At 41.0% G+C, this 23,188-nt stretch overlaps 3 protein-coding genes across 3 annotated transcripts; 1 reads left to right on the top strand and 2 right to left on the bottom strand.

The window, feature by feature from the left end:
* Nucleotides 1–1,249: 1,249 nt before the first annotated feature.
* LOC112271727 (protein FAR1-RELATED SEQUENCE 5-like) lies at nucleotides 1,250–6,165 on the bottom strand. The gene is made up of 6 exons (XM_024461573.1): nucleotides 4,954–6,165; nucleotides 3,789–4,860; nucleotides 2,991–3,683; nucleotides 2,436–2,893; nucleotides 2,065–2,352; nucleotides 1,250–1,978 (listed from the first exon to the last, which is right to left on the bottom strand). The coding sequence occupies exons 3-6, from the start codon at nucleotides 3,145–3,147 to the stop codon at nucleotides 1,355–1,357; spliced, it is 1,527 nt and encodes a 508-aa protein (XP_024317341.1). The 5' UTR covers nucleotides 3,148–3,683; nucleotides 3,789–4,860; nucleotides 4,954–6,165; the 3' UTR covers nucleotides 1,250–1,354.
* Nucleotides 6,166–6,303: 138 nt separating this feature from the next.
* LOC100826144 (CCR4-NOT transcription complex subunit 10) lies at nucleotides 6,304–16,246 on the bottom strand. Its single transcript, XM_003571583.4, has 6 exons — nucleotides 15,939–16,246; nucleotides 13,490–13,576; nucleotides 11,667–11,846; nucleotides 11,409–11,495; nucleotides 11,266–11,337; nucleotides 6,304–8,348 (listed from the first exon to the last, which is right to left on the bottom strand). The coding sequence occupies exons 1-6, from the start codon at nucleotides 16,149–16,151 to the stop codon at nucleotides 6,534–6,536; spliced, it is 2,454 nt and encodes an 817-aa protein (XP_003571631.1). The 5' UTR covers nucleotides 16,152–16,246; the 3' UTR covers nucleotides 6,304–6,533.
* Nucleotides 16,247–19,047: 2,801 nt separating this feature from the next.
* LOC100825830 lies at nucleotides 19,048–23,162 on the top strand. Its single transcript, XM_003571582.4, has 5 exons — nucleotides 19,048–19,488; nucleotides 20,415–20,568; nucleotides 21,564–21,784; nucleotides 21,975–22,148; nucleotides 22,811–23,162. The coding sequence occupies exons 1-5, from the start codon at nucleotides 19,291–19,293 to the stop codon at nucleotides 22,895–22,897; spliced, it is 834 nt and encodes a 277-aa protein (XP_003571630.1). The 5' UTR covers nucleotides 19,048–19,290; the 3' UTR covers nucleotides 22,898–23,162.
* Nucleotides 23,163–23,188: the final 26 nt, after the last annotated feature.

The following is a 23,188-nucleotide window of genomic DNA, read 5'->3' as shown; positions in this document are numbered from 1 at the left end:
GTAATTCCAAGTATGTACAAAACACTAGAACAAACCACACACCATCGCCACACAATACGTTATTCCAACTTCCTCCTTTTGGCGTGTCGACCTTCAGCTCCAACTTTGGCTGAACGCTCTGTGCTTGAACCTTCATCGGAGAGCTGTGTACCCTCCTCATCCTTCCCTTCGGTACATCTTTGGGGCTCATTCCCACTAGGTAACTTAATTCCATTATCTGCTACTTCTTCCTGCAGGTTCACAAAATTCGGTGCGTCCATACGACGAGGAGCATCTGCCTCAAATTCGTACTCCTGCAGATGAAAATAATATCATGATTGCGCACAGATAAATTTGTAAGCTCTATGATGTGTATGGAAGCTTACAGAGTCTGATTCCTCCTCAAGGTCAGATTGAAATTCAGTCTCGTTATCTGCAACGTCGTGCAGTCCTTCCAAATCTGGAGCATATCCAGCTTCATCCTCTGAGTAAACTTCTCCAGAAATCACCTACAAAATGAGACATTAAACTCCAATTCAAAAATGTACTTATGTACTGTTTGAACGCAAGGATGTACCTCTGAATGATGAGGAATACGTCCGTTCACCAAAGAAGATGAAGCACGACTAAGAATTGATGATTCTGGAGAAGACATCACAGGTGGTGACCGAGCCTTGATTGTTCTTTGCTAAGGAGAAAAGATCAGCTAAGCAGAGATGTGCTTATATAGGGTTGTTCTTATAAAGGGATGTGCTTTCCCTCCCATGTATTTCGAACTTACTAGCTGAGCATAGCCCTCCCCTTTTCAAGTTCCCCCCAAAATAGGATATTTGAAATTTACTTACTGCACAGGGCCCAGTCAACTAAGAATGCTCGATTCTTACTTATATTTGTTCAACGAAGTACCATACCAAACGGAGCTGTAATGCAGGTATACACTTCAATTTAATTCAACTTGATATATTCGCATCATTTTGCCTTGCCCGTACTTCAGGTACTTAAGGTCCTATGTTTCCGCGATACTTCTAATGGAGTACCCTAAGTACTTAGTTAGCACCGTACTAAGCACTATGAAAATATGTACGGTACATTGTTGTACTTGTGTACACACAAAAGTAAGTATGGTACCAGCTAGTAATAATCCTACGTACTGGAGGTGTACTGTCTTACAGGTGCATGACAACAACTACAATTAACATAAGTTTATCATAATCAAGTCTGTTGCAACTTAAAACATGCACATCAGAACAGATGTAATTGTTCATATAGAAATCTCCCTGACATTAACAAGCATAGTACATGCATTAACCAACAATTCCATAGGTAACATACATGAACCATATTGCAACACTTGATGCAGAATAGCATAGTCTGATTAGAGTCCTAATTGAAACTCCACCATCTGCACATCAACACTTGTACCACACACGTTCCTTCGATGACCAGCTACACCACATTTGCCACACTTTGGCTCCGTTCTCTTCCCTGGTACTTTATCTACGTTTGATTTACAGGCTCCTCGGTTATGGCCACTCAGCTTGCAAATCGTGCAGAACTTGGTTCTCTTTCTCTTCAGCTCATAACATGGTTTGTCTCTTGTGTTCGTTGGCCTTCCTTCCGGTCGATTACGTACTGGTGCAATCACTCCCACATGAAGTTGCCCTGAATCAGTGGGTGCAAGACTAGGCAGTTCTGTTTGTGCAATAATCTCCTGTAAACTGCGTCCATCTGTGTGTTGGTACATCTCATTAAATTTATCCTTCCCATCACTTATATATTTTAGCACCTGATGATAGCACTCAATATTCTTATCTCCAATGGTAGCAAGTTCCAGTGCTGCTACGTGCAGTGATGCGTGACGGTACGACTGTGAACGTAAGGATCCTCTGTCCTTTTGTAGATGTGCCAAATGATGAGGAAGAACATCGTTTGCTTCTTTGGTCCATCGCTTAAGAATATGGGAGTCAGGTACCTTGTTGATCCCAAGCCGCAGCATAACCTTTCAAAGAGTAATAAAAGTTTAGAACACAGTAAATATCAAAATATATCAACTTAATCAATCAAAACATTTTCCTTAAATCATACCCGTATAGCATGACAGCACAGCATGCCCATATGCTCAGTAAGACCACACTCGCATTGATAGTGCCCTCCATCGTCACTTATAGTGATCTTGTAATGTACTTTAGACCATTTCTGTCTCCTCGACGCTTCGGAATGTACTGTCAGATACTTCTTATTGGGTGCCACTTCAATGGCATTGTACGCAACGCTATCGAATATGTGATCACTAAACATCTCCAGCATAGCACTCGTGTAAATTGTTGCAGCATGTTTCTCGATAGGCCATCCTGTTTTGAGAACAACACCACCCTGCGGAACAAGGAAAACATGTATTAAACATAGTTCAATTGTATGATATGGTACTATTAGAGTAGTGCAATATAGTTCCGTACCATTCGACTTCCTTGATTCTCAGCATCTTCCTTTGAAATTCTATCAGCAATAAGTTTGTTGTACTGTTTTACGAACAAATGCATTGGTGCACCTGGAGGTACATATCCTTTCAACATGTGATTTGTACTCTCACTACGCTGCGTGCTGGTCATTTTGGCACAAAAAACACCACTGAAATATGGTTCAGCCCAACGATGACGGAATTCATAAATTGGAGTCAGAAAATGGTGTTCCTTCAGGTCATATTTCTCAATAAGTTCTTCCCATGCAGACTGAAATTCAACAACAGTGATGCTATAATTGATCAGTTTATGAAACTCTGATTTAAAATTACTGTACTTGCTGTAAACTGACCCAAGCTTCTCTTTCGCCATTTTTAGAACATGCCACTTGCACCATCTGTGAGTTGTGTTTGGGAAGACTCGTGCAATCGCAACTTCCATTGCTCTACATTGATCTACCATAAGAAATAATCAAAATGGCATACATATTAGGTACTTCCTACACAACTGTCATAAAAGATCAAGGAAAGCCGGTACATGTAAGGTACATACCTGTGAGTATAGTTCGAGGAGCTTTTCCACCCATCAATGATGTGAACTCGCAGAAAATCCATTCAAAACTTTGAATGGTTTCTTGACTCATCAGCACTCCACTAAATATGATACTCTGGAAATGGTTGTTGACTCCAACAAAGAGTCCAAATGGCATCCCATACAAATTTTTGTTTTGTACGTCGTGTCAAAGGTTATAGCGTCTCCAAAATATCTATAATCCAACTTGCTCTTACCATTGACCCAAATCAATGTTCTAATTTTGCCATCCGAATCTAGATCAGTTGTGTACACAAACGAAAGATCCTCATCTCTCATTTTTGTAAATAATTCCATTGTCTTCCATACATCATCGTTAGCTTCTTCTTTCGACAACTGCTTACAAAGGTTCTCCAGGGATCGCTTGTTGAATGGTACGTCATCAGTTGAACCGAAGTATGTGCCAAGTATGCTGTAAACCTTTGTGAGCGGTACATTGTTCTGTCTAAGGTTTCGAACTAACTCTCTTGTGTAACGATCTATATGCTTGTGAGATGGCCAACACAACTTCTCCCCAATGTTTTGAGATAACGGATGATTATGTTGAAGCTTGCAGTCCTTAATGTACCAACCATGGTCATCACTCCTCAAGAGTCTTATGAATGTTCCGCAGCCACATCTAACAGAGGATGTGTTTTTCTTCGTTGGAAATTCCTGAAATACATTCAAATTTACTAATAAGCATGAAGCAAAGATTCAACTACTTAAGTACATACTGACAGGAAAATTATTCCTTTTCAAGAAAATATGATATGTTACCTCACAACCACAGACAATGTTCTGCATTGTTCTATATATGACATCCTTCTTTGGCCCAGATTTACATTTGTAGTTGTGGCTCCTTTCGTAACGAATGCCAAAACCAATTTCCCAAGAATACAAATTGGAGTACTCGTAAGCCTCAGGCAAAGAATCAAAGCATAGACCAATTTCAGAACATAAAATATTATCAGTCGTCCTGTGCGCGAAACCTCTAAGTGAATTCTCAAGAGCGCTAGCTCTGCCAAGTACCGTAGGACGCACCGAAGGGCCAATTTCAAACTTTTTCCTAAGGTACCAGGTCAAATTTTGAATTAGTACTGCAGTAATATAGAAGAAGGATGTAAACGAGAAAAGTACAAACAGAGCAAATTAACAAGTAAAAATGTGTCAAGTACATCTGACTGTATGCTTTCAGAAACTAAATAGGTACTCCATCACAACCTAAAGTTATCAATCTTAATATTGAGTACTCAATCCTAATATTAAGTACTCAATCAAAATATTGACATGTTCATAGTATTTTGTTGTCTACAAATTGCTGAGAACATTACATGGCACTAAATCATGTGCTGAATATTCGGAGACTCATCATGTCCACATTTCTATCTGGTACATCATGTACATGTATTTTCTCCATACTGGGCTACAGAATGTCTATAAAAGTACAATGTACCTATTACATTCCCTAGCTACTGACTAGATCAAATAGTGAGGCATCAGTACTAATATTAAGTTTCGAACCAAAAATATAAATACTCAAACCCACTGTATGATTTCACAAAGTAAATAGGTACTCCTATTGAGAACTCAATCACATTGTTAACTACTCAATCATAGTGTATGGTTCAAATAAAAACATAGGTAGAATAGTACTTCTGACCTGCGTGAACATGCGGAAACACCACTGTCATCAACTAATGCCCCAATCTCGCTCCACTCTTCGTAAGAACCTTCCATAAATGGTGGGGGATGAATTGCTCCATCTGTACCATTTGTTCGTCCACCGACTATGTTCACATTCAGAGCAGCGCTACACTCTGAAGAAGATTCACCCGGTGCTTCCATTAATCTGAAGAAAAATTATTTGTTCCAAAACATCACTATCGAAAGATACAAAGATGTTGATGAGGACATGAGGTTTCCAAACATGTACGTGATGTACCTTGGTCAGTGAACAGAAAGCTCTCATCCGGTGGGTTCGGGACTTTGTCGACTGGCAGGATGAACCAACGGTACTGGTAAGAACTATGACATTGCGAGGGGGCGGTACTTCGATTTGAGAAAACAGAAACTCAAATGGGCGCCGTACCAGGATCGTCGGTGCTTTTTGGGAGGGAAGATGAACAGGTTCTTTCTCGCTACTCTCTCTCCGGGCAGTGAAGTATGTCAGTCTCGGTCAGGGTAGGACTTTACGTGGGCCACCTAGTCTACTCGTGCTGCCCTATACACATGTCCTGACATCTATGAAGTGACATTTTAATTCAGTTATGTTTTCTCAGAATCAATTGTGAACATTTCTTGCACACATCTCAACGTGGCATCGGACGCTCAAGACGGTACGGTTAGATCGCGTTACCGTTACGGCCTCCGCGTTAAAGGTGGTGACCTGACAGTATGTTAGCTTTGAAAAAGGCCGTGACCTGAGTACCTCACAGTGGCTGATAGAGAAAAGGGGAGGCTTGGTTGCCAACCTGCCGTACTCTTTCTCCAGCCTAATATGGCCCATCTTGCATTCTTGTTATACAAGTTTACGTGTCACGCTGCTACAACTATTTCCCTCCGATTCATAAAAAGTGTCGTCCATTTTGTACTAAATTAGTACTTCTTCCGTTTCTAAATACTTGTCGTGGTTCTATTACAAATTTGCACTAAAACCACGACAAGTATTTAGGAACGGTGGGAGTACGGTCTCCGGCATAGCATCGAGTTTTTTACTTTCGCAGGGCCAAATCAATACCTTAAGTCTCCGGCATAGCATGGAGTTTTTTACTTTCGGAGGGCCAATGACCTAGTGGGATCAAACAACTAGCATCTGTCAAATTAGTCCACAACCTATGCTTTCTTGTTCACTGAGGTGATACCGTGATAGTCTCGTGTGATTGCCATCTAAGGTTTTGCAACTTTGTGTTGTCAGTTTGCCCTCGGGGACAGTATAACATGATAGGATCTTAATGAACACTTCCCCGCTAGTCTACCGAATGGCGATCTGTACAACTAATGCACGCTTCAGTGAGTTCACACGTCAAATAAAATCTACTCCATCCAGCATCGGTTGGATCGAGCCAATAATCTCGACGCCTGAATTCCAAATGAGACAGCCTTATTTTGGAGTGACCATTTTTAGATATTCAAAATTTCGTACAGATCGTAGTTTTTGTCTTCCACTAACATATGCCATAACTGAAACTTAACTTTTAATACTACATGAAAATTGAGCAAGTCTTGAGATCTGGGAAAAATCCATAACTTTTGGTTATTTGGAAGTCTAAATTTAGAATTTTCAAAATATGTCTGAATGAAAGAAACTGTCCATAACTGCTCCGTCTGCAGAACTCGTCCGTTGAACACAACAATAAATTGATGTAACCCAACGCAGCACCTGGCTGAACCTGGGACGCTAAAGAAGGCTTTATATATTGTACACTGAATAGTTATGCTTTGCTGAACATCCACCTTTGCGGTCAGGGTTCAATTGGAGAATTTTATCTACTACAGGAATTTGCCAAAATGAATCTATTTATCTCAGCTGCTGACTGCTACGCTATCGCCCCTAAAACGCACGTTTTTACACTGCCTTAACTTGGGGAGAGCTTCTTGCGTCTTCCCTTGTACAAGATCCAAATAAACAGCTGCCAGCGTCGCTCTAGCGTCATTAGGCAGCAGTGCGAAACCCCGATCCACCAAATAGGTTGCTCGCTCGATATCACCTTGCATCGCGGACAACATTCCCTGGTCGATGTACAGAACACCCAACGCCTCCTCAGGCTTGTGGCACACGGAGTGCTGTGCTTCTGGGATTGGTTTCATGGCTGCAGGAGCTACTGAGTCCTCGCAGTCGCTGTCTTTATCTACAAGGCCCCCCTTCTCAAAGTTCTCGATGACAAAAGGCACCTCAAAGTTGTTCACATCTGTCATATAAACAGATAGCTCCTCAGCGGCTTCATCTGGTCTCTTCAGTACACATAAAGCTTCCGCGCAGTACACACGGCTGAGGAACACGTACATCCTGGAACAGTCTGGCAACTGCTGCAGCAACTTTGCAACAGATAATGCCCTCGAGGGATTCTCGAGGCACAGTTCAACAAATGCCAGATCTGCTAGCACAGCTTGCTTGATTTCAAGGTTCTCCTTCCTACAGATCTCCTCATATGAAGCAATAGAGTTCTGCAAGGTGATATTGAAGCCTGTCATTCCTTTTTGATCTCCATTTGCATTAGCTTGTGCACTTTTAAGGCCTTGGCCTTTTGCTTCACTGGGGTCCTCTGTGTCTGACATAAAAACTTGATTATTTTGCTCAGAATAACCCAATAACAGCTGGGCGTTGAGTAAACACTGACGAACAAATCTCAGTGATAGGAAACTTTTGTTCCCAGCTGCACTCATGCCATTACCACTCATTATATCTTCAACTCTTGAGTTTACCGGGTTGACAACTAAGTGTCGCCATTTTCCTGACCCCACAACATGGAGATCAATCTCATCAATGCAAACACTGGATGAACTCAGAAGGCCCTTCTCCAACGCAAACAGACCACACTCTGCAAACCGGAGCCAAAACAAAGATTGATTGTAGAAAAGCGGAATGGCTTCATGGAAACAGCGAGCTGCCAACAAAGGTTTCCCACACATCAAATGTTGTATGCCGCAGTTGTATGAAATAAGACAAGATTTGTCCTGTGAGATTGCAGGCAGCTTCAATGGTTTCTCTGAGCGAAGGGACAGGCTATATCTCAGCGATTTGCTAAAGAACCAAACTGATGTATGGTTGGATTTTTGTTGGTGAAGTATACAACCAAGGTTGTTGTAGAACATAGCTAGCATTGCTGGCTCAGTTCGGTTATTTTGTGTGCTCAATAGTTTCACAGCTTTTCGGTAGTTTCCTCGAGCATATTCCAACTGTGATTTCAAGAGGAGTTCTGTTGAAGAATCCCTGCCACGTGCCATATTCATCAAAACTTTGAGCTCACGCTTTGCAACCTTGAGGTTCCTAGTGAGAAGTAGAAGACGGACTTTATATATTTGCAGTCTAACTTTCAAATCAGCTGCTGTCGCAGCAAGATCAGCTGATATCCTTGAGAAATCATTCAATATAGATCTGCTCAAGTTCTGATTTCCACTGTCCAAAGTTGAGTAAAGTGTTTCAAACTCAAGTGTATCATCTGATAAATTTCCCACTAGGTTCTCGCATCCAGTGGGAAGAGCATTGGGATCAGCACTACATACATCTGGAGCTGTGCTTCCTTTTGCGGGAACCTTTAGCTGAGCTACGCTAGCATTGTCATTCTGACTTGTCATGTTAGCTACTCCAAATGACTTCTCCAAGTATTGAATTATTTCCTGAAAACAGAACATTTATGTCTATTCAATACTGCAACTTTGATTATAATAACATGGCCACAACAAGATATAATAAACCCAACTAACTTCATATATGTTATAAAGCTTATTGTGATTGTAATATTGTCAAAAAAACTGAATCGAGATTGCATACTTGTATCCATACAACAGGTCACTTGGTTATACTACAGGCCAATCAGAACTGGGCACATGAACAGAAAAGCCACATGATTGTTCTTCTGAAATGCCTGTGATGAACCATTGCTATATCTAGGGGATCCTAATTGCAAACTCAACAATAAAGCCAACTAACTTCATGTCTTTACTCCTACAGAAGACTCAATTGGTGACGGTGGTCCATCACACCTTCAAATTACATCACTTGTTTATTTCACACGAATCAGTGAGATGAGAACAAATATGGATTATATGTGATCTAAGGCAATAGACGATGGAGGCTGGCGCCAAGCATCTAGAGTGGATCACCAGCAAGGTTACATCCTGGTTTGGGTGGCGCGCTAGTTGCTTAGTTTGCAGGTCAGCTCATGGTGTGGCTTGTCACACTTTTTGATTCGGTCACTTGTTTTGTGTTTTTGGCGAATAATGTAAGACTTTAGGCCAGGGGTAATAAAGCTTCCATTTCTATTAAAAAAAGATAATAGTACACCATTTTCTGTAAATCTTTAGTGTATTTTATTTAGTCTGAACCAACGCACAGGTATTGTGCTAGCATGTCATAAAGCTTATGGTGATTGTAATATAGTCAAAAACCTGATACTAAAACTGAATCAAGATTGCATACTTGTGCCATAGTCCATAGAACAGGCTCACTTGGTTATACTGCATCCCAATCAGAACAGGGCAAATGAATAAAAAGGTCGCATAATTGTTCTTCTAAAATGTCTGTGATGAACCATTTTGCTATATCTAGGGATTCCTAATTGCAAACTCAAATTACTTTTCAGTCCACAAACATGGTTCAATGCTTAAAAGCCACTGGTATCGTAAATATGTGTAGCCCATGTGACCAAGTTTATTATGGAATGTAATGGCAATTAAACAATAAGTAGGATGTATTTATTAAACATGAGTATGTTACACCAAAGGTCCTTTATCTGCATGATGCAATCAAGTTCAAGTACATCTATGAACCTTAGCAATGCAAATCTACATCCATGAACGGAAAACAAGATGCACCAGACCATCCACAACACATAACAAACACAGAATTTCCAATCCAGTAGTTCGAGGAGAAAATTGATCATATAAGTTGACGAGCATCCCATAGCCGAAGTTGACCCTCCCTCCTTCCCTCCCAAGAGCAGTGCTGAGTTACCAACAGGTGACATGGTCTGTTCATTCGGTTCACGATTCATTCACTATGTACAAATCGAGTTTGGCGGGGGGGGGTATACATCTCCGATTCATGCATCTGATGAACGATTTGTGAATCGGACGATTGGGCTGACCCCTATCAGTTTTCTAGAAAAACTGAAAAAGAATCACTAGTTGAAAAAAAAGTTGTTTTTATATCTCAAAACTCTTAATTATATTACATAGCTCGATAAAGCATCGAGTAGCCTGACTATTTTTTTGTAGGAAGAAGCCTAATTAATTATGCTAAATAGAAAATCGTGACTGTATCTCTTTCAAGCCCACATAGGCCTGTTAACCCTCTCAAGCCGCGCCGCCACTTCAATTTCTCCAGCTGCTCTGCTCATCCAACTTCCCGTTTGCCATTTCTGCTGCATGTCTGCTACTACTCCGCTACATCCCCACAGCCAAGCTGCTCCGCTCCTCTGCCTACAAAAGCTGCTACGCATCTCCGCTTCTTCCAATACCAATAGCGACCAATTGAGAAGAATGGAGCACTGATGATGGCAAGCGGAGGCATAATAGTTTTCTTCCTCCTTACTCGACCACTTTACACATCTTTCTTCACCCTCTCAAGCCCGCTGCCCCCACTGCAGCCACCAGCGATTTCTTTCTGGTTTGCTTGAGATCTAAGTATCGAGCAACGAATCTCTTACGATCTGCAGCGATCTCAAACCCTGATCTAGATCGATCGATCGGTATCAGGGATTGATCTAGATCAGCGTTTGGCCGGTTCAACTGAATCCAGTAACTATAGTCTGTTCTACTCAGCCCCCACAACAGCAGTGATTTATGGTGCCAGTAGGAACCACCAGCTACAACAGCAGAAGATCTGGCAGGAGCAGAGCCATATGTCCTCTTGGAAGTGGCGATAATGGGGCTGGAAGATTCAGGGAGGACCAAGGACATATCGTAGACCTGCTTGATGGAAAAGGAAGCTCGGAATGAGCGATGTCTGAAGTCAGGAGAGTAGGGGATGTCGGAAATAAGGATGGTGCTGGCTGCTGCTCTGGATCGACGGATGTCCCTCTTGACAAGTTGACAGTGAAGAGGCCACAATCAAGCTACATCTGAGCTGGCAGCGAAGGAAAGGGTTGATCTAATCGATATCTAAGATCATCTTGATTTCCTGTATCAATCTAGATTTGGAAGTTTGATTTGCCTCAATCTGAGGATGAAGACAATTGATCACACAGATGATGGCCAGAGGAGGTCGGCGGCGGTGTTGTTAGTTCTGACTGCAGTGAAGCAGCATGGTGGCTAAGGTTCAGAGACTCTGATGCTGTGTTAACTTTAGGGTTGCATCTTATTCGATTAGCATAGCTTTATTTACACACGAGAAATAGGCCACATGGGGCTAATCTGCTGTGCAGTTCCTAGTAGGCCTAGTCAACATAAAGCATTACGTCTGACGGGTATGACAACAGTTTTCTGGGGCATGTAATCACAGAGCAGCTATGATATAACAGATCAAATTTTGCATACAAGCAACTGCATTCAATGAAGCAGACAGCTTTTCTTTTTGAAATGAAAGAGAACTTACTGCAGCTTTTGTTGCATCTTGCAAAGCTAGCGCAATATCCAATAGGAGAAAGCACACACGGAGAGCAGTTGTCTGCAATGGTGAAGAACAATCAGTGAAAGGTAACAACAAAATGAATAATACGGAAATAACAGCTATAGTACCTCATCGATTGGTTCAATGTTTTTGTATAATGGCTCTAGCACAGACAGCGCTAAGGAGTAATCATGAAGATAATAAAGGACAGCTGCCTGGAAAGAATCAATAAACAATAATATTCAGCAACAAACAACAAACCCATCAACATGCTTCCAGCTAATCTTTGCATCACTGTATTGTCTAATGGACATTACTTACAACACCTCAACAAACGAAAAACCTACGGAACCAATGTAAAAAAGTATACCAATGTGAGTACATACAGTGTTAAATGTTATTATGGTTGTGTCAAACTCATCCCCATATGCTGTCATTGCATTAGTTGCACCAGAAGTTTGTGGTGGAATGGTATTCCCTCTAGATCCTGAAGAAGCATTGATTCCTACGCCATTGAGAGATTCAGCTTTCTCTCTAGATGTAGAAGCAAGATCCTCGCTTCCTTTCTGAAAATGTTTTTGCAAAAAATTAGGGATTTTTCCAAGTAAATATGATATTTGGAGGTTGCAACATATTAAGAAAATACTGAAAAATTGACCAAACTACAAGCAGCACACAATTGCAGAATTTCCAGCTCAAAAATACTAGTAACCTTTCATTATTACGCAAAATGTAATGCTAGCTGGACATAACTAAGTATGATTGTATGCGATGTTAGAGTTAATTATATACAATAAGGCAACGTGACTCAACAGCAGCTGGTAACATTCAGAAGCATCCTACATGGATCAAATTTTCTAGCCCCTTCTGATTAGAGATGGAACGGAACTATGTTTAACTTGCAGTAGACCCATATTTGTTTGAAAGAAACTAAAGTCTTGCCTAAAACATAAAGCGTCATAAAAATCCTTTGCTTCATTTCATGCCTGTGCTAAAAATATACTATGCATAAACAACAAAACAAATACAAGTTAGTGATACTGCTACCAGAGGTTCTCCAGAAAAAAGTAGATGAACATCATTTAAGGACAGAGAATCTTGGTAAAAGTGTTGTTTATGTCTTTAATAATGACGCAAGGGAATAATCATCTCACAAAAACTTATAATGATACATTTTTCAACCAATTGTTCGATGTAGCTTGCTTACTTCCAATCTCCCAGAAATGCAAGCATAGCATGCCAATTCGTGAAACAACTAATCAAGTATGCAATTCTCCACCAAACAAAAACTAATGATAAAAGTAATCTTCTCAACTCTAAATTCTGTTAAAAGTTCACTTTTCAACACTTACGAATTCTGAAACTGTTTGAATTGCAACCTCAAACTATTGAAATTGCCTATTTCACCATCAGGAGGTTTCACTAGTGGGTTTTGGGAACATAGCCGTATTGGGCTGTCAAATCAACTGAGTTGTCTTCCCTGATCTGCCATCCACCCAACACAGGCTCTGATTCCAACCTTACATGCTCTGCCACTACTGGGACCTCCCTCAAACTCCACCACCACCCTCTACCTCCTGTTTCTAGCATTAATTCGACCAGTCCCTGCTAAAGTATAAACGCCTAGGCTAAGCAAGCCAGGCGTTAGGCGACCACAAAATGCCCGCCTAGAACCTAGCGCCTATTTGAACCTTGGTGCCCATAGTTTTACTTGTAGTTATCTTTATCGATGAGATAAATAGACACCATATATTTTTAAATAATTGATTCTGGAATTCAAACGGTGCAGCTGTTCTTGGTTTTTGTGGGTCAAGTTCCAACGTTACTTTTAAATTAGAGATGCACCTTGGGAAAGTTTAGGCTATTTGAGCATTAGAATAGATCAACGGATGCAGATTTGGTTACTATTGCTGGATGGAAGACAAAATTATATCATTCCATCAATAACATAACATTTCAAATTCACCTCTGCAGTATCCCACATTCAAACAAATAATGTGTGGGACAACTACATAGGGTCAACATAGGATAGCTGTACAGGTTTTGCTCTTTCAGTTTTTTAGGATTCCGTAGCTTTCTTTTTTCCCACTGTTTGGTTTTGGTGTATTTTGGCTTAACACATAAAACAGCATTCACGTGGAACAACCAAAGAAGCATATAACAGGTCAATAGGCCATGTAGTGAATAAACAATGAAATAAAGAACCTACCTTAGCCTTGTCAAGGATTTCAAGCAATTTATTTGGATCAGAGCAACCGTCCAAGAAAGATTCTGTGATGGCCATATTGTGAAGGACCTGAAATTGAAGTTTGTCAAGTGATGCAATAAAACGGAAACAGATGAGCATATTAGAATTTTACAGCATACTTTCCTAGTATCTATAGGCCATAAACTATAATCTGAGATTGACTCAAACCAAAGGCTTATGAGCAATTTATGTTTTTCATCAACTGATAAAAATGTGCAAGCATTAGAAAACAACAAAGTTCTATCCTACAGTTCTACAGATCTGGTGATTGATTCTAAGGTAGCTGAAAAAAAAATGAAAAATCTAAACTTCAGACACAAGCTTCAGGACAAAAGTACAGCTTTTTTCAAAGATTTTTTTTCATGAGCAAAAATAGCATATCTCCAATATTCCCAGGCCAACATTCTTTTTATTTTTCCACAGCTAATAACTAGGCATATTAATCAACTCTATGGCATCTTTAAACTGCCTTGTAAGGAGAACTTGTCATCACTTTGGATAAACTTTTCCAGCAGAAATTGTTTATGGTAAAAATTTGTCAAGATACAGACATAGATAATCTTTTATATACACAGCACATACAAGCACACCAAGGGTACTCCCTCCATTCCATAATTCTTGTCGAAATCTTACATGTACCTAGACACTTTTTAGGAATAGATACATCTATTTTGGGGCAAATTTGAGACAAGAATTATAGAACGGAGGGAGTACATGATAGACTAAAAAAACAAACTGATAATAAAATTACAAACACAATTACAAATAATCTTAACTTCCAAGCACTTCCTAATGCTCCTCCTGGATTTTAACTATGCAGTACATGAAATTAAGTAAGACAGAAGAGGTAAAAGGCAAATTTAGATCTGTGCAGAAAAAATATAAACATTAATTCAACTTATATCCAAATTTTCGATCTAAGCTATTGTCGTGCATCCTAGTTTTACTTAGATTAAATCCAATCATATATCCTAGGTGGATCATAAAAGTGCAAGCTGCAAACAATGTTCAAAAAGCACAAACTACTAAGCATATCATAATACTTTTTCTTTCAGATCATTAAATTGTTTCACAAGGAATTGACAAAAAGAAACTCAACTATGCAAAATGTTCATCCTATGCAATGTCTTTCACTTGACCATGAACGGTCTTAGACTCGCTGTATTTTTATTTTCTGACAACACATCAGACCTTCATCACACAACATGCATCCCTCATAACTTCCCCAGCACATATACTCCACCATGCACCATCCATCTCCACCTGATTAACTCTGCCACAACTATACTTTGCAGTCCTCAACCTACTTCACTGCTAAACAGATACTCGTTTGTTCAGTGATACACATATGGTTAATATACTCCCTAGTGTAAATATGTAGTTTATTTTAAAAATCACATGTTCAGTGGTCAATATCTAATAATAGGGCATTGTTGAGTTCTTTAATCTTACAATGATACTTTCCACAATTTAGAAATCATCTATGCCTGTCTATGCTCCATAATACATATAATCATGAACGGCTTGCTGCCGTGAAGTAGCTAAATGCATGACTTTTGGTAATTAACTAGACATGTCCTCTTAAGATCGAACAATCATAGAATGTCTTTCCTCAAAACTTTCTATAGCTTTGATTTACTTGCCAACAAAAAAAGTAAGTTGATGGAAAGTATATTCATCAAGCAGACACATAGTTAGTAAATCTGCGATGTACGTCTCTCGAGGGGTGAGCTTTCAGACAGCATGAGCAGCTCAGCGCAATTTCAATAGCTGGGTAGAACAGTGGTAGTCCCTTATATGTAGTTGTTGTACAACAAAAGCCCATTAAGATCTCACAGACACTGATGTGGTATAATGGAGGCATCTAACAAACTGAATAACTGATTCAATTTTTCTAAATAAAGTTTGACGTTAGTGGACCTATGGTCAATGTCACAACAAACAATTCAGCCAAGTACAAGCTTACCACAAACCTTCAGGGTGTTACTCAAAAGGCACTGTAACAACTGCCTAGTAACAGTCATTTGTAACGCTGCTACAGATACAGAGCAGATCACTTGAATTAGAATCTGGCAAACTAACCTAACTTTAAACGGGCAGCGTATCCAACCAGAAACTCGCAGGCTCTCTGACGAGGTTATGAGACCTTGAATAACAAAAACCATCTAGCACGCACATGCATGTCCTCATGGCACATCATTCTATACAGATACAAATCAAACTCGAATTTGAGCTAGTACACCCACTCCAAGTCACCCAAACATCAGTGCCCAAACAGAAGCGTAAATTTCCTATTCCCCATGCAACCAACGCGACGGCGCGACGCACAAAATTCAGCACGACTGAGCTAAGCTTTGCAGTTCAGAATCAAGAAATCCCCGTGACCAGAGCTACGGAGACTTCGCCCTACCTTAGGGTCGCCGGACTTCTTGCTCCAGATCTGTCGTAGCACCTCGACGCACTCGCCGTAGCGGCGGCTTTGGAAGTGGACAGCCGCCTCCCTCGCCATCGCGGCCGTCAGAGACATCAGCCCATCCTCTTCTGCTTGCGGCGGCGGCAACGGCTCCTTCGTTTCCTTGGCCGTCCCTGCCGCCGCGGCAGGGGGAGGAGGAGGTGGATCCATACGCCGGATAGGAATAACCCAAATCTGGGAGGAGGTAGGTAGTGGAGGTGTACTGGGTCTGGGAGGGCTGGAGAGAGGGTGACCCGTAGCAGCTAGGGTTTGGACACGCGTTGGGGATGAACGTGGAAAAAAAGGAAAGAAGAATGGTTTCTTTGTTATAAATCTAAATAAGTATAAATTTATATCATCCTCCGTGTAAAAATATTAAGTTTCAGAAAAAATTCAATTAGCCCTTTAGCATTCAATGATACAGCAAATAACGGCGCTGCTAAAGGCTTTTAATGGCAGTAGATGAAAACCGGACTAAACAAAATTTGTAGATTGGCAAAAAAAATTCAGCCCATTAGCACACGTGAGGCCCAAAATCACACCTCAAACTCGTGCTCGTGGTCCGCATCATCTCCTGTCCATGTAGCCATCACGGTCCTCTTGAGAACCATAAACCTATAACAACTGCGACATCGGCTTGGTGCTAGCGGCAACTTAGTGGCTGACTCTGTCCTCCTTAAGAAGCACACAGGCAAGCACAAACACATGTGTGAGAGGTTGTAGGCAAGTTCTCATCCTCAACCATGTTCTGATCTTCTACATGTAGTTTGTTCTCTACTTATCCTCAATAGTTTTATTTCAAAATTTTGACTTATCTTGCTTCTCTGTGTTTGGCAAATGGAAATTGGACTATTGGCGTATGGTACACGACAAAACTGTTTCAAACGAGTTTGAACTCGCATGAGGGAAAACTTATGGCATCAAACTTGGACTCAAACGAGACAAGACAAAACATTTTATTTATAAGTTGAGCAAACAACAATTTTAAGGATCACTAAAGTTGGTTAAATCAAAGTCCCATGGGACAATGCATCTGAAACACTATAATTAAACATTAGTTTCTTAACTAATTTGTCATGAAACATCCAAACCCAAACAGAGGTACACGATTCCCTTTCATGAAACTTGTGGTTAATAGTGCTTATGGGGTCTATTTTCTGGATGTAGTGAACGGTTCAACAAATAAATAAAAAGGATGGAAATACATCTTTGAGATTGTTGACCAAGGTTTTTGAGTCGCCAACTAATCGGCGACTAGTCTCCGAGTCTGTACCGCAGGGAGACTTGTGTCGGCAACTCAACTCAAAGACTCGCTGGAAACGTGCTCCAACTAGTCGAAGGGATGTCTAGCTCGTTGTAGAGAGTAAATCAAGCGGGATCACCAAAAAAGAGGAGGGAAAGGGCAGGAATTGGCAGGAAGACATGGCACAACGTTGCCACCGCCCCTAGACAAGGCCTCCAAGTCGTTGAGGCTGCATCCTCCGCCTCTAACTCCTCCACCTTTGCAATCTTCTTCTGCCACCGCCCAAATTCCTCCACCTCGCCTCAGTCGCCGACGCTCACACCAAGAGCCACCAGGTCAGCCCCCTCTAATCTTTTTTGCTTCGCTTCTCACTCTGTCTAGGACTCCTTGTTCAAATCTCAACTTCTCATGCTCCAATCTAGAAATCACTCATAATCCTGTTGCAAACTAGTAAACTACACAAGGGTACAAGGTACAATCACTGTCAAACATATTCCTACTTTCCTGATGCACTAAACAAGCTTGAATATGTCGCTACATACCTTCTGCAACTCTCATAAATAGTTAGAGTAGTCAAGTCGACTTGATCGACTAGTCTAGGCTAATCAAAGACTGGTATGAGGAGTCATCTAGCTAGTCTCTGAAGGGATGTTTTTTCTATAGGAAAAAGTGTTATATTACTCAAACAACAATGTAATTACACTCCTTATTTAGCACGGCCAACAGCTTATTAGGGCCCAACCCTGGCCAAACAACTATTCACAAATCTGTCCTAGCAACATTGGCAAGAGTGTGGCTAGCAATGCTATGAGATTGTGTGATCTTTTCAAACTTGAATGCCCTTCCATCATCTATCGTGCGCCAAACCTCCTATATCAGGAACACATATGAGGGACTATCCATTGCTTTGGAGCTAAGCATGGAGAGAGCCGCAACGCAATGGAGCTCGACCACCATCGGCCTCCAGTGGCTCCCGACATGTCCAAAGCTTCCGATTTCCGACACGCCAAGAAAGTTACATGTTGTTTCCTCATCTCGCGGGATCATAACCGTACCCACCGTGTTAGTCTCAAGTTGGAAGAATCATAGCAGAGTGAAGCACAGCCAGCTGGAGAATTAACCTATGCAGTAGTTGTCGGAGCGTCTTCCGTCCACACTTGGTGGCCTATCCGCCAACATGGCAAGATGCACTTACGTTTAGTCAGATCGGCCGTAAGTGGATGACTTGACTCGACATGGCAACTCAAAAACCTTGTTGTTGACAAATGCATCCTCATTGTTGTGATTATAATATTGTTAGGCTCGCACATGTTCGGAGTGCAATTGAACGGTTTTTGTCCGTAGCATGTTTTTTTCATAATGACCCTCGAGTAACTTACTAGTTGCATGCACATACAAAGTACATATAAGCGAAAGAAAACAGTTCGAAAAGAGAGGAGGTGAATGGAGCAAGATTAGAATCATCGTCTTTCCATTTGAGGAACAATATTAGAATCATCGTACGTATTTCCATTTGACCTCACGACGTGGTAGGCAAGCTCACCATCAACACCATGAAAAACTTGCCCATCTATCTCACAAACTTGCCCATCTATCTCACTACGCGGCAAACGTATGGAGACACGGACACACTGTAAAAATTTTGCATAATTTTTTTTAAAATTAAACAATTTACCGGTACGAGGACGCCACAGCAAAGATGATAATTTCACCAGGTACGCAGATTTATCGTTATGTTACCCTGAAATTTTGCATTTTGCTAAAAACCCCATCTCATGAAAACCTATAAAGCACTCCACCCGCAACGCAAAGCCTAAAGACCCAAAAGAAAACCCACAACGTCTCTTTTCCATCTTCCCTTTTCTATCTCCCCTCCATTTCATTTTTAGGTAGCCAAAGACGCCCGGCTCATCCGTCCGTCTGCTTCCTCCGCCGATCCCAAACACCCACCCCCCGCGCCTCCGCCGCAAAGGCCCAACCCTAACCGTGGCCGACTCTCGGGATCCTAACGCGCCCACCTCCGAAGGTGGTGGCGCCGGCGGCGCCGGCGGCGCTCCGGCCATCAACATGTCCGCAGTAGTGTGCGGCAAGCGGGCTTCTTCCATCTTCGAGGAGCTCTCCAACGGCTCAGGGTCCCCTCCCGCCGCCAAGCGCGCCCGCTTCTTTGGCTCCGCTTCCGGGCCACTGCCCGCCTGGCCGCGCGCCGCCGCCGACCCCGCCCTCGTCGCTGACCTCTCCGCGCGCTTCCCAGCCATGAGCATACAGGTGAACTCCCTAAGAAACTGTCTCTCATTTTCCCTCTTTCTTTCTCTCTCTCTTTCGTAACTTGAATATAGACTGAAGCAATTTTTAAAGATGTGTTATTCATGTTAGCCCAAAGTAGGGGCAGGAAGCAATGGAATAGGTCATAGAAGTGGCAGTTATGTGAAATTCGCCTAACTTTAATTATTTAGGTTGTTTGCGTTTGAGATGGGAAGGATATGTGCTGGATTCATCGTACAACTTTGGGTTAGGTATGGTGGCGGCACTGAACAATTTTTGGTGTGAGGAAGTTTAAACATGTACGAATTTAGTTCCACCCGATTGGAATTGAAGAGCCTGAACCCATTGTTTTGAGTGTTCACTCAGCGAACGAGTTTTGGATGTGGGTCAATTTTATATGTTGATTGCACGCCAAAGAATAAGATCATGTGTTCACTTGTAATTGAATTGTATGCTAAATGATAATTTTGTCTGTTTATAATTCTTAGCTTTATCGTGCTCACAAATAATTTTAACACGTGCGACTGTCTGGAAATGAAAATCTGGTAGTTTTGTTTAGTCATACCTGTCAGGCTGTCACCTTTAAGGTGCATACAAATGAGCTGAACACCCGCAAAAAACTCTCGCTAAATTCTAAGCTTCCTTGGAACCTTGTTCCAAATTTGAGGATGTTTCTGTGGAAATGGATGACAAGATGTGTCAACTTTTGATTCTGGTCCAAGAAAAGCGGATTTTTGTCTCTTATGGTTAGGCGAGAACTTGGAGTAATGGGTGCATGACTTCCTTGTGTTATGTGAGCTCTTATCTGGAAAAACATGTGATTGCTTTACAAATAGCTCTGTTGTATGTGACATTTGTGCAGAAAGTTCAGGTGCAAGTAAATTTTCTCTCAATAAAATATCTCTAATACAAATTATTCTTGCTTTCAGTTTATTGAAAAGGCTCTAGAAGAATCTGGAAATGATTTGGATTCAGCAATTAAGAGTCTGCTTAATCTACAATTGGATCCCGTGGAAAATATTGGAGACCATGCATGTGAACGTCCCAATCAAATAATTAATGAGGTTCAGGCGTCAGTTCAAGGCAAGATATTAACTCCCTTGTGTGTTTTGTCAACTGTGTTTGATATATTTTACTAGTCCTCTAAATAAATTCTCCAATATCAAAGTTTCTCTTCACATGACACAGATTGACACCAGATCTTGTCTTTCGGAACACTTAATAAGCTGTACGTAATCCTCATGGCTTTGTATAGATATGAAGAATGTCAGCACTATGACAATATCTATCAGGCTATGTTGCATTATATTGCTCTCTTAGTATTTTTTAATTCAGTGCAGTCTTATTTGTGCTATCGGAATAATCACCGAGGCTGATAATCTACGCATGTACTGCTCTTACGACCTTTCATAGATTCCATCTGCATACATATGGATATGGTTTTCATGTTATCGTACTCCCTCCGTTTTTCTTTATAGGGCGTGTATACTTTTGCATGAAAATTAACGCAGTCAGTGATCGTTTTGACTCGATGCTTATCAACCAGAGAGCAACTGCTTGTTCCCTGCATGCATACGTGCAGAAAAGGAAACTGCCTTTTTTTTCTCTGCTCACGCAACGGCTGGCTGCCGATTTTTCCGTTGGCATGCAAAGGTTGGCTCGCTTGGGCCGGTGCAGTGTTTGTGCGCCTTATATTTTGAAAATACGAAGAAAATTTCATGCGCTTAACGTAAAAAAACGGAGGGAGTACATTATTAGTATATAGCTCCGAGAATATTAATTTTATCTTACACAAAGTCGTGGTTATCTCTTTGACAAGGAAAAAACATGTTTCCTGGTGCCTTTTACCCTATAGTAATTTACACAAGTGCTGATGTGCTGTGAGGATTAACTGTGCAATGATATTATACTTGCTATTGTCTATATAAGTACATCCACACTGTTTTTTTCCCAAGTTTACCCCAAGTATGCTTGTAGTTTATTGTATTTTGTTTCAGTGTATGTTTTACCTCTCCTGATGTCCATTTTTCACTTAAGTGCATCACCATGGGATTGTGTAACTTGTATCTGGTTTGCAGGACTTTCAGATGGTGACAGGGTTACTGCACCTTCGGAATGTGCCCCTTCTTCTGCAAACCTTATGTCAGATGGTTCAGGATGGGTTGAGTATTTTACAAATCAGATGGCAACTGCTGGTAACATTGATGAGGCAAGGGTTCGTGCTGCTAGAGCGCTGGAAGCTTTCCAGAAGGATGTGATAGCTCGCAGCAATGCACAAGCACCACATGAAATTCAGAAGGTATTTAGAATCTTCTCTTGCGGGTCCTCCATGACTGCCAATTCATGTTGTAAATCTAGCTATCATAGTGTATTTTAGCCTGTTGATCTGGTCTCGGTTATAGGCTGAAATGACAAATGCATATTTAATAAACTTTGAGGAATATACATTTATCTGTATGTCTCCCTGAGATGACGTGTCTGTGGAACAGGAAAATATAGCGCTTAAGGTGCAACTGGAATCACTTATAAAAGAAAACACCATCCTGAGGAAATTATTCACAAAACAGCATGAGCGGCAAAAGGATTACGATGAGAAGAATCAAGAGCTACAGCAAATGAAGCAGCATATTGCTCAGTACCAAGAACGAATTAGAACACTTGAGGTTTGGATGATTTGCCTACCCCTTTTTTTCCGTTGTTACATTTCAGTTCCTTTATTGGTCACAAAGAGTGAAGTGATGTTCATTGTATTTGCAGATTGTGTTAGGATGATGCAATAATAAATGATCTGTTGTTTCGTGCATTAATTGATTAATCAGTGTCTTACTTATTGGACAAAAGCCTTGTACACGCACACCGGACTTGAAATGTCTTAAACTTATCCCAGGTTGCTGGGACAGGAATAGTAGACATAGTTTACGGATTTGAGTTGTTAGTTTTTACAGTGACACATAACACACACAAATTTCCAAGTAAACCTTGACTTGAAGTTGAATTGTGCATGTCATAAGTTGCACCAATTTGAGCATAATGTAAATTATATATACGCAAAAAATATGATTAAGTAATACTGCGTATGCTCGTGAAGATCATGCAAACTCGTGATGTTTGAAACTAAACCTGGTACACCTAGATAATCGTTGTGGCCTATTTCATGATTTTTGGTAAATGTTCTTAGCATTTGTCGGTCATCTCGTGCATACTAAGTAAACAAGAAGAAGTACGAGTCAAGACTGATGCTCTTTACTGACCTCATGGAAAGTTATTAAAAAAAATTACTAATCAAGAGTCATGACTGATGCTTGTATTTATAATGGTTTTGCAGGTAAATAACTATGCATTGAGCATGCACCTTAGGCAAGCTCAGCAGAGCAGCTCGATCCCAGGGCGCCACCATCCGGATGTTTACTGAGACAGCGCCAACTTTTCACTGTGTTCCCTTGGCATGACAGCATGTGTCTTACCCAGCTGGGGCTAAGACGCTGCTGTGCCTTTGGTCATCCAACGAGCAAATCTTGAGCTTAAATTTTGTTCTGGATGTGTAAATTTATATCTCAGACGATAAAATCTCACTATATAGGTGATGGATAAATCTATGGCCACCAGTTTCAAGTTCTTTTTCCTCTGACGTGCTATTTTATGCTATATAGTAATATATCTCTGGTTCAGACATTCAATGAATGATGGCATGTTTGGTTCCCCC

Source organism: Brachypodium distachyon, chromosome 3, assembly GCF_000005505.3.
Source record: "Brachypodium distachyon strain Bd21 chromosome 3, Brachypodium_distachyon_v3.0, whole genome shotgun sequence".
Classification (NCBI taxonomy): domain Eukaryota; kingdom Viridiplantae; phylum Streptophyta; class Magnoliopsida; order Poales; family Poaceae; genus Brachypodium; species Brachypodium distachyon.
Note: the sequence above shows the minus strand (reverse complement) of the source record. Positions and strands in the feature narration are given on the sequence as shown.